Source organism: Camelus bactrianus, chromosome 27 (genome assembly GCF_048773025.1).
Source record: "Camelus bactrianus isolate YW-2024 breed Bactrian camel chromosome 27, ASM4877302v1, whole genome shotgun sequence".
NCBI classification, from domain to species: Eukaryota; Metazoa; Chordata; class Mammalia; order Artiodactyla; family Camelidae; genus Camelus; species Camelus bactrianus.
The window spans coordinates 32,877,543-32,891,399 of record NC_133565.1 but is presented as its reverse complement, the minus strand read 5'-3'; the positions used below and the strand labels follow the sequence as shown (position 1 = coordinate 32,891,399).

Here is a 13,857-nt window from a genome sequence, read left to right as displayed (position 1 = left end):
ATTCTCCCACTTAACCATGATACTATGCCCATAACCTAAGAAAATTAACGTTAATTCCATAATATCATCCAAGCTCCAGTCCTTGTTCATGTGCCTTCAGTTGTCCCAAAATGTCTTTTGTAGCTTTAAACAAATGTTTTTTTAAATCCAGTGTCCAATCAATGTTCACATACTGCATTTGTTTGTTATGTTTCTTTAGTCTCTTTGCTCTAGAAAAGGACCTTGCCTTTTTTTTTTCTTTAATGTCATTGACCATTTTGAAGAGTCCAAGCCAGCAGCCATGAAGAACAGCCACAGCATGGATTTTCTTCATTCATGTTTGCCGTCTCTTACCAGGAGGGAGGAGGGTGAGGGGCTCTTTCTTCAGAATATAGGGTCCCCGTCATCTCTCGTCTTCACGTTAAGGACTCAGGCTGGAATTCAGAGGCGGCTGGAACATGCCCATTCCCCGTCTGGTTTCACAGGGTGTTGGAGGGGTGTTACAGGGCACCATTCTGGAGGGGAGCAGTGAGTCCCCTCCCCCTGTTCAGCCTGGACTGAGTGCCCAGGCAGGGTCCTTCCTCATGGGCACAGTGGGAAAGAAGGCTGCACCAGCCCAGAGGACTTTCACTGCTAGCGCCCTGCCCTCCTGCCCTTGAGAGGAATAAGCACCCCCCTCCGCTGACTCTGGACCCTGAAAGGAGCTGGACATTCCTCCCCAGGGACATATCACCTGTCCCCAAAGAGCTGCCCCTGGGCCCTGGGTAGTAGGTGGAGCTGAGGGATCATGGCCCAAGGCCAAGGGCTAAGCCTTTCAACTTTTTTCGGTGACTTTGATATCATGTGACCAGGACAGCAGGGCCAGTCTGATAGGGGTGGCGTTTATAAAGGGGCTCCTCACCTGGAGCCAGAAGCTCTGTACTGGCCCCACAGTCCTGCTGATCTCAAGCATCTGCCTCTACAGGTATCTTTCTTGGGCCCATCTCAGTCCCTGGGGACCCCCATCATATGTCCTGGGAACCAGTGGAGATGGAGGACACTGGGTTAGGTGTAGGAGGCCTGAGTTCTAGTCCTTGCTGCCCAGCTCCAGACTTCAGTTTCTCCATTTTTAAATGAGCTTGGGGTGGGGTGTAGCTCAGTGGTAGAGCTCATGCTTAGCATGCGTGAAGTCCTGGGTTCAATCCCCAGTAGCTGCATTAAAATTTTTTTTAATTAAAAAAATTTAATGAGAAGCTTGGATTAGGTCACCTCTGAAGACCCTTAGTGTGATCAAAGTGGGGAGGTGGGTGGGACTCCCCACCTGGCACGAGGGCTGCAGCCAAAGCTCAGTCTCCAGCAAGACAGTGAGCAGATGGGGGCTTGTCTTTGGAGGAGGTGTCCCTCTTGGTCTTGATAAAGAATGCCCTTGAGGAGGGGGCATCACGAGCCATTTTCATCAGCCCTGGAACCTTGGTCCCCTCAGCGCTGTTGGGTTGGGGAGTAGCTCTGTGTTCCCTGGGTATGAGGGGGCATCAGCAGGAAGCCAGCCCTGCTGGGGAACCTTTGGCACAATCTCCAGCATACACCCTGCCCTGGGAGCTCACAAAGGTGTTTCCGCACTTTGAAATGGTAACTGCAGCCTCAGAGTTGGAAACTGAGGTGATGGGTGGAGGGGAGGGCCAGGACACTCAAGTTGGGAACCTCGAGGCTCCTTTCCAGCCCTCAGATTCTGTGATGCTTTAAGGGTGGGCTCCTGGGATGCAGGACCTGTGGTGGATGTAACTTAGTTTTCCTGGTGTCCAGCTGGAAGCCAAGCACAGAACAGTGCAAGTGTTTATTGACCAAGTAATTAAATGAATGAATGAATGCCTCCATCTTCTCCTTCAGTCTGGCTCCTCCTTCCTCTTCCCCATAGTTGGTACAGATGGCATTGTCCCAGCCTAGTCCCTTCTCGACCACAGAGCTTCTCCTGGCCTCTGCCATCTTCTGCCTCATATTCTGGGTGGTCAGGGCCTGGCAGTCTCAGGTCCCCAAAGGCCTGAAGAGTCCACCAGGGCCCTGGGGCTGGCCCCTGCTCGGGCACGTGCTGACCTTGGGGAAGAGCCCACATGTGGCCCTGTCGCGGCTGAGCCAGCGCTATGGAGACGTGCTGCAGATCCGCATTGGCTGCACGCCTGTACTGGTGCTCAGCGGCCTGGACACCATCCGGCAGGCCCTGGTGCGGCAGGGTGATGATTTCAAGGGCCGGCCCGACTTCTACAGCTTCACCCTGGTCTCTGATGGGCAGAGCATGACTTTCAACCCAGACTCTGGACCAGTGTGGGCTGCCCGCCGGCGCCTGGCCCAGAATGCTCTGAAGAGTTTCTCCATCGCCTCCGACCCGGCTTCCTCATCCTCCTGCTACCTGGAGGAGCACGTGACCAAGGAGGCTGAGGCCCTCCTCCGCAAGTTTCAGGAGCTGATGGCAGGCCCTGGGCACTTCGACCCCTACAATCACATAGTGGCATCAGTGGCCAACGTCATTGGTGCCATGTGCTTCGGCCAACACTTTCCCCAGAGCAGTGAAGAAATGCTCAGCCTTGTGAAGAGCAGCCATGATTTTGTGGAGATCGCTTCCTCTGGGAACCCCGTGGACTTCTTCCCCATCTTTAAATACCTGCCCAGCCCTGGTCTGCAAAGGTTCAAGGACTTCAACCAGAAGTTCCTGAAGTTCCTGCGGAAAACAGTCCAGGAGCACTATCAGGACTTTGACAAGGTGAGCCAGGGTGCAGGTGGTGTGGGGGCACCCTGGAGACTGAGTGTGGTCCCTCTTACCCCGCTTCAAGGTACCTATGCCGCTGGTGTGCAGCCAAGGCCTAGGAAGGCTCTGGGACACCTCAGACCTGCTGTGTCCCTTGGAGCCAATCCCTCTCCCTCTCTGGCCTCAGTTTCCTTATGCCTGTAGCCTTGCTGTCAGGGCTGCTCAAAGCCCCGGAGAGACAAGGCTGTGAATAGGGCCCTGGCAGCGCCCTGTGATGTGGGTGGTGTTATTATGCATGAGAAGGCTTTTGTTCTGCGGGAGCCTGAACCCGGACAGAGACTAATTCCCAGCTCAGGTGTCATTTTGCTTCCCTGTACCCACACCAACCTCCTTTGAAACTAGACCCCTGGGGTTATTGGGAGGAAGGTTCAGTGAGGCATGAAATGATTCTCTAAGCCCTACATAGAGCTGCTACCAGCTCCTGCTGTGAGCTCAGCCCCCTGCCCAGAGGCCAGCAGTAGTGCCAGATGGGATGGGGTACGGTCCAGCCTTACACCCCAGAAGTGCTGGGGTGCCCCTAAGCTTGTGCCCTCTCAGAACAGGGTCCAGGACATCGTAGGCGCCCTGTTCAAGCACAGCGAGGAGAACTCCGGAGCCAGTGGTGGCCTCATCCCCCACGAGAAGACTGTCAACCTTGTCAACGACATCTTTGGGGCCGGTAGGAGCCAGCCCCTTGCCTCTTAATCCCTCAGTGCCTGCTGTTCACCCACAACCTTGCCCAGCCCCCAGGTCCATTAGAAACTCACCAACCACATGCCAAATGGTGCAGGACACAGAGACCTGACCCAGACTCGGGGTCTGAGCCCAGGCTGTACCCCCAACTCCCAGTGAAAACTCAACCAAGTCTCTCCTCTGCGAGGCTTGCTTCCCATCCAAACAGTAAAGCCCTTTCTCGTCTGTAAGTCCAGCCCCTCATAATTGCAGGGGCTAATTATGAAACCAGGGACTCAGGCTGGTGTGGAGACCCAGCTTCTGCCCTCAGAAGACAGGGGGGATGTAAGAAGGTGGGGACAGCGGGGGAAAGGGGCAAAGAAAGACAATGCTTGGTACATACATGTACTCAGTAAATGCTGGCTTCTTGTTCCTATCTTCCTTTCTTCCTCACCTTGCCCCCCTGCTACCCAGGGTTTGACACGATCACGACAGCCATCTCCTGGAGCCTTATGTACCTCGTGACAAATCCTGAGATACAGAGGAAGATCCAGAAGGAGCTGGGTATGTGGTATCCCCCAGTCCTCTGGCAGAGAGAAGCCTTGGGGTCCCGGGTCATTTGTTCAGTCTAAATATAGGTGCTAAGTGCCTACTAAGTACAGTCTGGGCATGCAATGGTGCCCGCCCTTCCTAGAAGATGCTGGGGGTCAGTGGGTGTCAGATCTGTAACAGACATAGTGCCACATAGAGTGACACCTGGTGTAACAGGGAACACAGATGCCTTAGAGCAGTCAGAACGGTCCCTAAGCCTGGTCTGTCCTCTGTGCTCTGCAGACACAGTGGTTGGCAGGGTGCGGCGGCCCCGGTTCTCTGACAGGCCCCAGCTGCCCTACTTGGAGGCCGTCATCCTGGAGACCTTCCGACACTCCTCCTTCGTCCCCTTCACCATCCCCCACAGGTGAGATCTGCCTATTCCCCCCTCCCACCTCTGAAGTCCGCCATGTTTTCTCCTTCCAGCTCCTCAGCCCTGGCCCTGGTCAGACCTTGGCATCTCCTTCCTGGCCAGGACACTGGGTTCTCCACAGACCCTCAGCCTCTGCTCTGTCCCCATCCAGTCCAAATATGATCCAACTACCTAGCTCTCAGGAGAAACTCACACTCCTGACCTCAGCTCTCATTCACCTCTGCTCACATTCCCTCCCCGCAAGGACAGCCTGGACAGGGTGTCCTCACCATCCCTCACAAGCACAATCCAGCCAGCCTCCAGCTGCGCTTATGCTGGACCTTCTACTTGGAATGCCTTCTGGCCACCAGAATGCTATCCTATCCTATCCTGACACAAACTTACCCTCCCCTAGAAGCCTTTCTTGGCTCATCCAGCTGGCACAGCTTCCTTCTCTGATATCTTATATGGACTTACAGCCATTTGCCCTTGATCGTGTCCTGGGATTTTAACAACGTCGAGAGAGTTAGTGAACACTTACTTCTGCCCATATGTGGGTCTAGTTATTCCCAGCCAGGCTGAGAACTCCCCAGGACTGGCCCAGATGGCCTGCTTCATGGGCACAGCTGAGCACAAACAGAAGTTTAGTAAACATTTGTGGAAGGTGAAGGGGACTTCCCCGAGGAAGGGGAAGTCTCATTTCACCCCTTCCCGGCTCCTGACGCTCCCTCCCAGGGCAGGGTGTGGAGACTATGGTGGGCAGGCTATTGGGGTGGGATGGGGGTAGGAGCAAGAAACTCCCAGAGACACACCCCTGGGCCTGACAGAGCCCTCTTCCCTCAGCACGACAAGGGACACGACGCTGAATGGCTTCTACATCCCCAAGGAACGCTGCGTCTTTGTAAACCAGTGGCAGGTCAATCATGACCAGTGAGTACACGTCCCCCACTGAAAAATGTGTGAAGTTCAGCAGTCAGGAAGGCTGCCTGTCCAGCTAAGAACTGGTTATATAACAAAGTAATGGTGCCTCAGTTGCATACAGCCTGCTCTAAGAGACAAAAGGTAGGTCCACATTTCTCAAACTTTAGTGCATTGACCAGAGGCTGGACAGATTGTGGTGCCCCGTCTCCCAGGATTCCACTTTGGTAGGGAAGCTGGAGTATCGTTAAGTGATTCTGGTGTGAATGGCCTAGGGATTTCTCCTTGGAAAATCCCGCTTTAGTCTCTAGATAGGGGGGTCATGAAATTTAGTATCCAAACTGGGGTACCTCTGAATGTGAAGAGGGAGGCTGTCAATAATTACCCCAAAACAATAAGCATAAAACAGGATGGACTGTTGATCCCCCTTGTATATTGAGTAGGATAGAGACAAGCATGTGTTCCTTCTTTTAATTTCTTTAAGTTAAAGCAGTATTTATTTAAAATAACAAATTAATATTAAAAAGCACTATTTTCAAGGCTAGTTGTTTTAGGGAGAGGTATGTAATAAAAATAAGCATCAAAATACAGTTTGGCCCCTTTGCCCACCCTGCTTTCTTTGCCCTAGCTCTATTCTAACACTGAAGTTGCCCCCCAGGCCTTTCCCCCTAGAGATCCTATCTTCTCCATTCCTCTTGCAGGAAGCTGTGGGGGGATCCATCTGAATTCCGGCCGGAGCGATTCCTCACTGCCTACGGCACTGCCATCAACAAGACCCTGAGTGAGAAAGTGATACTCTTCAGCATGGGCAAGCGCCGGTGCATAGGGGAGGTGCTGGCCAAGTGGGAGATCTTCCTCTTCCTGGCCATCTTGCTGCAGCAGCTGGAGTTCAGCGTGCCACCAGGCGTGAAAGTGGACCTAACCCCCATCTACGGGCTGACCATGAAGCATGCCCGCTGCAAGCATGTCCAGGCACGGCTACGCTTCTCTATCAAGTGATGAGTTTGCTGTCATTCTGAGGCAGATGGAAAGGTGGAGGTCACTGAGGAACCCTTGTTTCTTTCTTTCTTTCCTTTTTACTAACAGCCTTATAGAGATATAATTCATATACATATAATTCACCTCCTTAAAGAATACAACCCAATGGCTTTTAGTATGTTCACAGAGTTGTGCTTCCACACCGCAATCAATTTTAGAACTTTCTTATCACCCAAAAGAGAAACCGATGCCCATTAGTGGTCATTCCCATTTCCCCGTAACCCACCGTCCCTATTCCCACCAGCCCTAGGCGACTACTAATCTGCTTTCTGTCTGTTTAGATTTGCCTGCTCTGGATATTTAATAAAAATGCAATTATACAATAAGTGGTCTTTTGTGACTGGCTTCTTCACTTAACATAATGTTTTCAAGGTTCATCTGTGTAGCAGCCTGCATCAGTAAGCCCTGGTTTCTTGAGTCCTGAAACTAGACCCAAGTCTGTTTTCTCAGTTATTGAGGGGTACATCTCTCACTGCTCTCTCTTCTCTCCTGTCCTGTATGATCCAAGTCTTGGAACACTTGAAGGGAACAGGGAGAGGGGGACTCAGCCTTGTGGGCCAAACCCAGATGGGTGACGGGGGATGTCTCACGTCCAGTCCTCAAAAGGTAGAGAATATCTGCCTTCTCCCAATGTCTGATTTGTTCATCCACAGCTAGGGAAGGATAAGCTCCCCAGAAGTGCTTGAGTTACCTGCAAAAGGCCTGGTTTGCTTCAAAGGGGACTATCAAAAGAGTGAAAAGATAAGCCACAGAATGTGAGAAAATATTTGTGATTCATATATCTGATAAGGGATTAATATCCAAAACATACAAAGAACTCCTACAACTCAACAACAAAAAACCAAACCGCTTAATTCAAAAATGGGCAAAAGAATGGAGATTTTCATTTTGTAATATACAGAATTATCAAATCACTATGTTGTGTACCCATAACTAACATAGTATTGTAGATCAATTACACTTCAAAAAACAAACAAACAAATTTCATAGAAAAAGAGGTCAGGCTGTTTACTAGAGGTGGGGGTTGAAGGGAGGGGGATTTGAATGAAAGCGGTCAAAAGGCACAAATTTCCAGTTATAAGATAAATAAATAAGGACTGCAATGTACAATGTGATTAATATAATTAACAATGTTGTATGATAAGTTGCTAAGAGAGGAAATCCTAAGAGGTCTAATCACAAGAAAAAAAATTTTTCCTATTTCTTTAATTTTGTATCTGTATGAGATGATGGATGTTCACTAAACTTATTGTGATAACCATTTCATGATGCATGGAAGTCAAATTACTATGCTATGTACCTTAAAATTATACAGTGCTGTATGTCAACTATATATCAGCAAAACTGGAAGAAAACAAACAAACAAACATGGGCGAAAGGCTTGGACAGATAGTTCTCTAAAGAAGATATTCAAATGGACAAGCACATGAAAAAACACTCAACATTGTTAGTTATTAGGGAAATGCAAATTAAAACTACAATGAGGTATCATTCACACATACCAGAATAGCTGTAATAATAATAAAAAAAAAAACTAGACTGCTATGAATATAAGTTACTACATGTAAGCCTTATGGTAACCACAAAGCAAAAACCTATAGCAAACACACGAAAAAAATAGAGGAAGGAATTCAAGCATACCACTACAGACAATTAACAAATCACAAAGAAAGACAGCAAGGGAAGAAAGGAACAGAAGAATTACAAAATAGCCACAGAACAATTAACAAAATGGCAATAAGTCCCTACTTATCAATAATTACTTTAAATGTAAATAAACTAAATTCTCCAATCATAAGACATAGAGTTGTTGAACACATTAAAAAAAACAAGACCTATCTATATGCTGCCTACAAGAGATTTCACTTCAGATGTAAGGAAACATAGTCTGAAAGTGAAGGGATGGAGAAATGACATTCCATGCAATATAAACCAAAAGAAAGCCGGAGTGGCTATACCTTGTCAGACAAAACAGACTGACAACTTCAAAGACTGTAAAAAGAGACAAATGTCATTACATAATGATCAAAGGGTCAATCCAACAAAGAATATAATGTTCATAAATATTTATGCACCCAACAAAGGAGCACCTAAATATATACAGCAAATATTAACAGACCTAAAGAGAGAAATAAACAGCAACACAATAATAGTAGGGAACTTTAATACCCCACTTTTATCAGTGGTTAGGTCATCAGACAGAAGACCAATAAGGAAACACTGGCTTAAACAACATATTAGACCAGATAGACTTAACAGATATATAAAGAACATTTCATCCAAAAACAACAGAATACACACTCTTCTCAAATGTTCGTGGAACATGCTTCAGGATACAACACATATTAAGTGACCCAAAAAGTCTTAATAAATTTAAGATAAATTAAAGAGATAAATTAAAATGGGACTACAACATACCAAAACTTACGACGTACAGCAAATACAGTTCTAAAAGAGAGGTTCGGCAGGGAGGGCAGAGCTCCAGTGGTAGAGTTCATGCTTAGCATGCACATGGTCCTGGGTTCAAACAAATGAAAAAGAGGTTCATAGTAATAAAAGCCTATCTCAAAAAGAAGAAAAATCTCACAAAAATACAACTTACCTTTACACCTCAAAGGAATAGAAAAAGAAAAACAAAAAGCCCCAAAGCTAGCAGACGTAAGCAAATAACAAAGATCAGAGTGGAAAACAATGAAATATAATATAACAGGAAAAAATCAATGAAACTAAGAGCTGATTCTTTGAACAAATAAATAAAATTAACAAACCTTTCACTAGATTCACCAAGAAAAAAGATAAAGGACTGAAATAAATAAAATCAGAAATGAAAGAGGAGACATTACAATTGATCCCACAGAAATATGAAGTATCACAAAAAAGACTACTATGAACAATTAGATGCAGACAAATTGGATAACCTAGAATAAATGGATAAATTTCTAGAAAAATACAACCAACTAAGACTGAAATATGAAGAAAACAGAAAATCTGAACAGAATAATTACTAGTAAGGAGATTGAGTCAGCAATAAGAATTTCCCAACAAACAAAAGTCCAGGACCAGACAGCTTCACTGGTGAATTCTACCAAATATTTAAAGAAGAATTAATACCAATCTTTCTCAAACTCTTCCAAAAAATTGAATAGGAAAGAACACTTCTAAGTTCAGTTTACGAGACTAACATTACCCTGATACCAAAACCAGATGAAGACCCAAGAAGAAAAGAAAATTACAGGCTAATCTCTCTGATGAATATAGATGCAGAGATCCTCAATAAAATATTAGCAAACAGAATTCAACAATACATTAAAAGGATCTACATCATGATCAAGTAGGATTTATTCCAGGGATGCAAGGATGGTTAATCACAAAGCAAATCAATCAATATAATACACTACATTTACAAAATGAAGGATTAAAATCATACAATAATCTCAACAGATACAGAAAAAGCATTTGACAAAATTCAACATCCACTTATGATTTAAAAAAAAACTCTCAACAAGGTGCATATGGAGGAAATGCACCTCAACATAATAAAGGGCATGTATGATAAGCTTACAGCTAACATCACACTCAAAGGTGAAAGCTAAGAGCTTCCTTCTAAGATCAGGATCAAGACAAGGATGCCCACTCTCACTGCTTTTGCTCAACATACTATTGGAAGTCCTAGCCAGAGCATTTAGGCAAGAAAAAGAAAGAAAAGGCATTCAAATTGGAAAGGAGGAAGTAAAACTGTCACTAAAAGCAGATAACATAGAAAACCCTAAAGACTCCACCAAAAAACTGTTAGAAATCATAAACAAATTCAATTAAGTTTCAGGATACAAACTCCATATACAAATATCTGTTGCACTTCTGTACATCAATAATGAACTATCAGACACAACATTGTAAACTAATCATACTTCAATAAAAAAAATTATACAAAAAAACCCCACAAAAATGCAGCATAGACATGCAGTGGAATATTATTCAGCCATAAAAAAGAAATGCCATTCTGATGCAATCTATAACCTGGGTAAAATTTGAAAACATCATGCTAAGTGAAATAAGCCAGATACAAAAGGACAAATATTGTATGATTCCACTTGCATGAGGTATCTAGAATAGAGAAATTCATAGAGAAAGAAAATATAGTAGAGGTTACCAGGGGCTAGGGGGTGGGGAGCGGAGAATGGAGAGTTATTGTTTAATGAGTACAGAGTTTATTTGGGATGATAAAAAAAGTTCTAGAAATGAATGGTAGTGATAGTTGCACAACATTGTGAATATACTTAATGCCACTGAATTATACATTTCAAAATGGTTACAATGGTAAATTTGACTTTATATGTATATTTTTTACCACAATGTTTAAAGGCAAGTACACAATAAAATACTGTGTGCAACAAAAAGAAATAAGTATGAAAGCCACAAACAGACATGGAGGAACTTCAAATGCATATCGCTAAGTGAAAGAAGCTAATCTGAAAGGTTACCTACTTTATGATTCCAACTATATGACGCCCTGGAAAAGGCAAAACTATGGAGGCAGTAAAATGATCAGTGGTTGCCAGGAGTTCAAGGGTAAGGAAGGAGGGGTGGGAGGAAAGATGCACAGGTGGAGCACAGAGGATTTTTAGGGCAGTGAAACTATTCTGTATGATACTGTCACGGTGGGTACATGGCGTTACACATTTGTCAAAACCCACAGAATGTACAACAGGAAGAGTGAACCCTAATGTAAACTACGGGCTTCAGTTAACAAAAGTGTATCGGTATTGGGGGGAGGGGATAGCTCAGTGGTAGAGTGCTTGCTTAGCCCCAGTACCTCCACTGAAAAATAAAAGAATAAACCTGGTTACCTCCCCTCAAACAAAACAAAACCAAATGTATCAATGTTGGTTCATCAATTGTGAAAGTTGTACCTACTAATGCCAAGATGTTAAAAATAGAGGAAACTGGGAGCAGGAAGAACAGGTACATGGGAACTCTCAGTACTTTCTGCTCATTTTTCTATGACTTAAAACTGCTCTTCTCAAAAGTGTATCAATTAAAAAAAGAAGGCAAGTAACGAAATACTGCCAAACATTAGAAGAAAAGGCCCAGCCCTACCCTCTCTGCACGTGGCCCTGGGGGTGGAACACTCATTGTGCTCACTTCCTCAGTGGCAGAGCCCCCTACTTTTCAGCTCCGAGGCTCCCTAATTTCACCTCCAGTGTTTCCACCTGCAAAAGGAAGGTAGAGTTGAATTAGTTGATCTCGTAAGAGCCCCCAGCTCTAAGTGCATGGTAAGTTTGCTTTGGTCTTCACAAAATGAGAGAGCTGTTCATTATGTTTTATGTGTGCAAGCAAGGCTCCTGCCACTAAAAAATGGATACAGAAAAGCGGAGCTGGAGGATGCTGAGACATGGGCTTTGTCCTTTCCCACACGTACATCTGAACTGACCACCTGCCTCCTTAATGCCCCTCCAGCCTGAGGCTCTTTCCAAGGACACACCTTTAGGCTTGGAAGGATCAGCCAAGCTGCAGTGTGACTCCGGAGTACTCCCCTGGTGGGCAGAGGATGAAGGAAGGAATATGATAGAGGAATTCTCAGGGAGGGTCCTTGAAGGAGGTAGGAGAGAATGACACAGAAAGAATGGCTGGGCCCACACATTTATCCTGACCCTCTTTCTGGAACAGCTTCACCCAGCCACACGGGCAGTGGAGCAGATCTCCACAAAGTGAGTCCTGTTTTCTATCGCCTTTTATTACTATACTAGAGATGTGTTCTATAGAAAAAACAGCACTAATAGTTCAGATAGAAAATTTAGTAAGAAGATGGTTCCAATGGTGACCAGCCCCGGGTGTCGCAGCCCTGGGAGAGAGCTTACAGAGGTTTGACCCTGCAGCGCCCCTTCCTGAGTAGCCCATCCACGGGGCTGCTGGACCGCACTTAGCACCGCTCCTGAGTAGTCACCGCAGGACTCACTGGGCTGAGCTGCAAGGCCACCCTTGGCCAGTAGGAGCTGCCACCCAATACATGCCATCTGCACTCCCGCTGACGCAGTCCTCGGGTTTGTTGTTCGCTTTCTGTTACTAATCAGGAGCAGCCTTCGCTGTCCTAGAAATCACCCTTCTCTGAGATGAGATGGAAATGAGCCACACCTCCATTTCCCAAGTGATCATCTGGTGGCTTAACTGTCCCAGCATTCTGGAAATGAGCATGGCTGCCTGTGGCTTCGAAGAAAATAATAAATTTAAGATCATAATCAACTGGATTCTGTGCTTAAATCCAGTACAGGGGAAGGACCTCACCTGAGCTCCACCTGTCTGGGTCCAGGCCTGCCCTCAAACCCAAAGCAAACTCTTCAAGGAGCCTCCATCTGAGAGGAAACTCAGCTCACCTGTCAGACGAAGGAGGCACAGCTCTGTCCTAGGGGAGCCCAGCCTGAGGGGGAAGGCAGTCCTGTCCTGAGAACCTGAGGCTGAGCAGGACATGACCCTGTCCCAGGCTGAAGGGGGAGACACAGCCCCACCTGGGCTCCAGTCTGAGGGGGAAATGAGCCTGCTCTGACGTCCCAGTCTAGGGTGGGGGTGCAGCCCAGTCCTGGGAATCTCGGGAAGCATGGTCCTGTCTCAGAAAGGAGACGGGCCTTGTTCTGGGAGCTCCAGTCTGACAGGGACAAGGACCCAGCCTTCAGAGCCCCTACCTAGGGGAAACCTCCGCTGATGCGCCCCGGAGGCGCAGACAAAGACCCCAGCAAACAGCACAGACGTTGCCATACTTTCCGAATCCAAGGCTCAGCCAAGGCCCAGCTCCCCGGGGAGCTTCAGGCCCAGTGGTCACCTGGGGTCGCTGCCCTGGGATCAGGAGTTGGCCTGAGCTTCTCACGCATACCTGGCCAATCTTTAACTCACTTGGGTTGGCTCGAGGCCCCCCTCTGGCCAGAGCCAAAGGAGGAGAAATTGGGCATGGAGACTTTGCCCCCCCACGCACCATTTTGCCTCCCGCAACAGGTGGAGGCAGACGGGAACAGCCCTGTCCTGCCCCTTCCTAGCTGGCCCTGGACACACAACAACCATGGGAGGTAGACACCACTATAAGCCCTTTAGAGATAAGGAACACAAGGCTCGGAAAACCTGAGCTGGGAATTGGTGGAGGAGAGGGATCAGGGCAGGGTCCCCTACACCGTGTGCAGAGTCTCTTCCCCTGCCTCTGCCTCGCCCACCACCCCCCTTAGCCAGTACCATGTGGATAGAACAGGGCAGCTCAGAAACGCAACACGATCTCTGAACCGTGTGGAGAGTTGGAAAGAACACTCAGCTGGAGGGCTGGGAGCCCTGAGCTCAGGTTCTAGGTGTGGGTGACCTTGGGCAAGTCCCTCTCCCTCTTGGGGCCTCGGACCCCCATCTTCAGTTACCTCTGAGGTCTTCCCCAGCACCATAAACGTGAGGATCAGGCCACTGGCAATGACCCCCTCACCTGTTCGCCTCAGTTAAGGCTGTGGGCAAAATCCTGTGAGAATCTGGCAAACGGTGAAGTGCGACGCTCTGGGAGGGGTAATTTCGTGAAGATGAAATG

The 13,857-nt window shown here is 47.0% G+C and overlaps 1 protein-coding gene across 2 annotated transcripts; it reads left to right on the top strand.

Annotated features, from left to right (window-relative positions):
• Positions 1–809: 809 nt before the first annotated feature.
• On the top strand, positions 810–6,634 carry CYP1A2 (cytochrome P450 family 1 subfamily A member 2). 2 transcript variants are annotated; one of them, XM_074353965.1, is made up of 7 exons: positions 810–943; positions 1,874–2,713; positions 3,296–3,416; positions 3,884–3,973; positions 4,244–4,367; positions 5,196–5,282; positions 5,972–6,634. In XM_074353965.1, exons 2-7 carry the CDS (start codon positions 1,883–1,885, stop codon positions 6,267–6,269), a joined length of 1,551 nt encoding a protein of 516 aa, XP_074210066.1. In that variant the 5' UTR covers positions 810–943; positions 1,874–1,882; the 3' UTR covers positions 6,270–6,634. The 2 variants fall into 2 exon arrangements, with proteins under 2 accessions (XP_074210066.1, XP_074210067.1); XM_074353966.1 differs by having other exon boundaries at positions 828–943; positions 1,846–2,713.
• Positions 6,635–13,857: the final 7,223 nt, after the last annotated feature.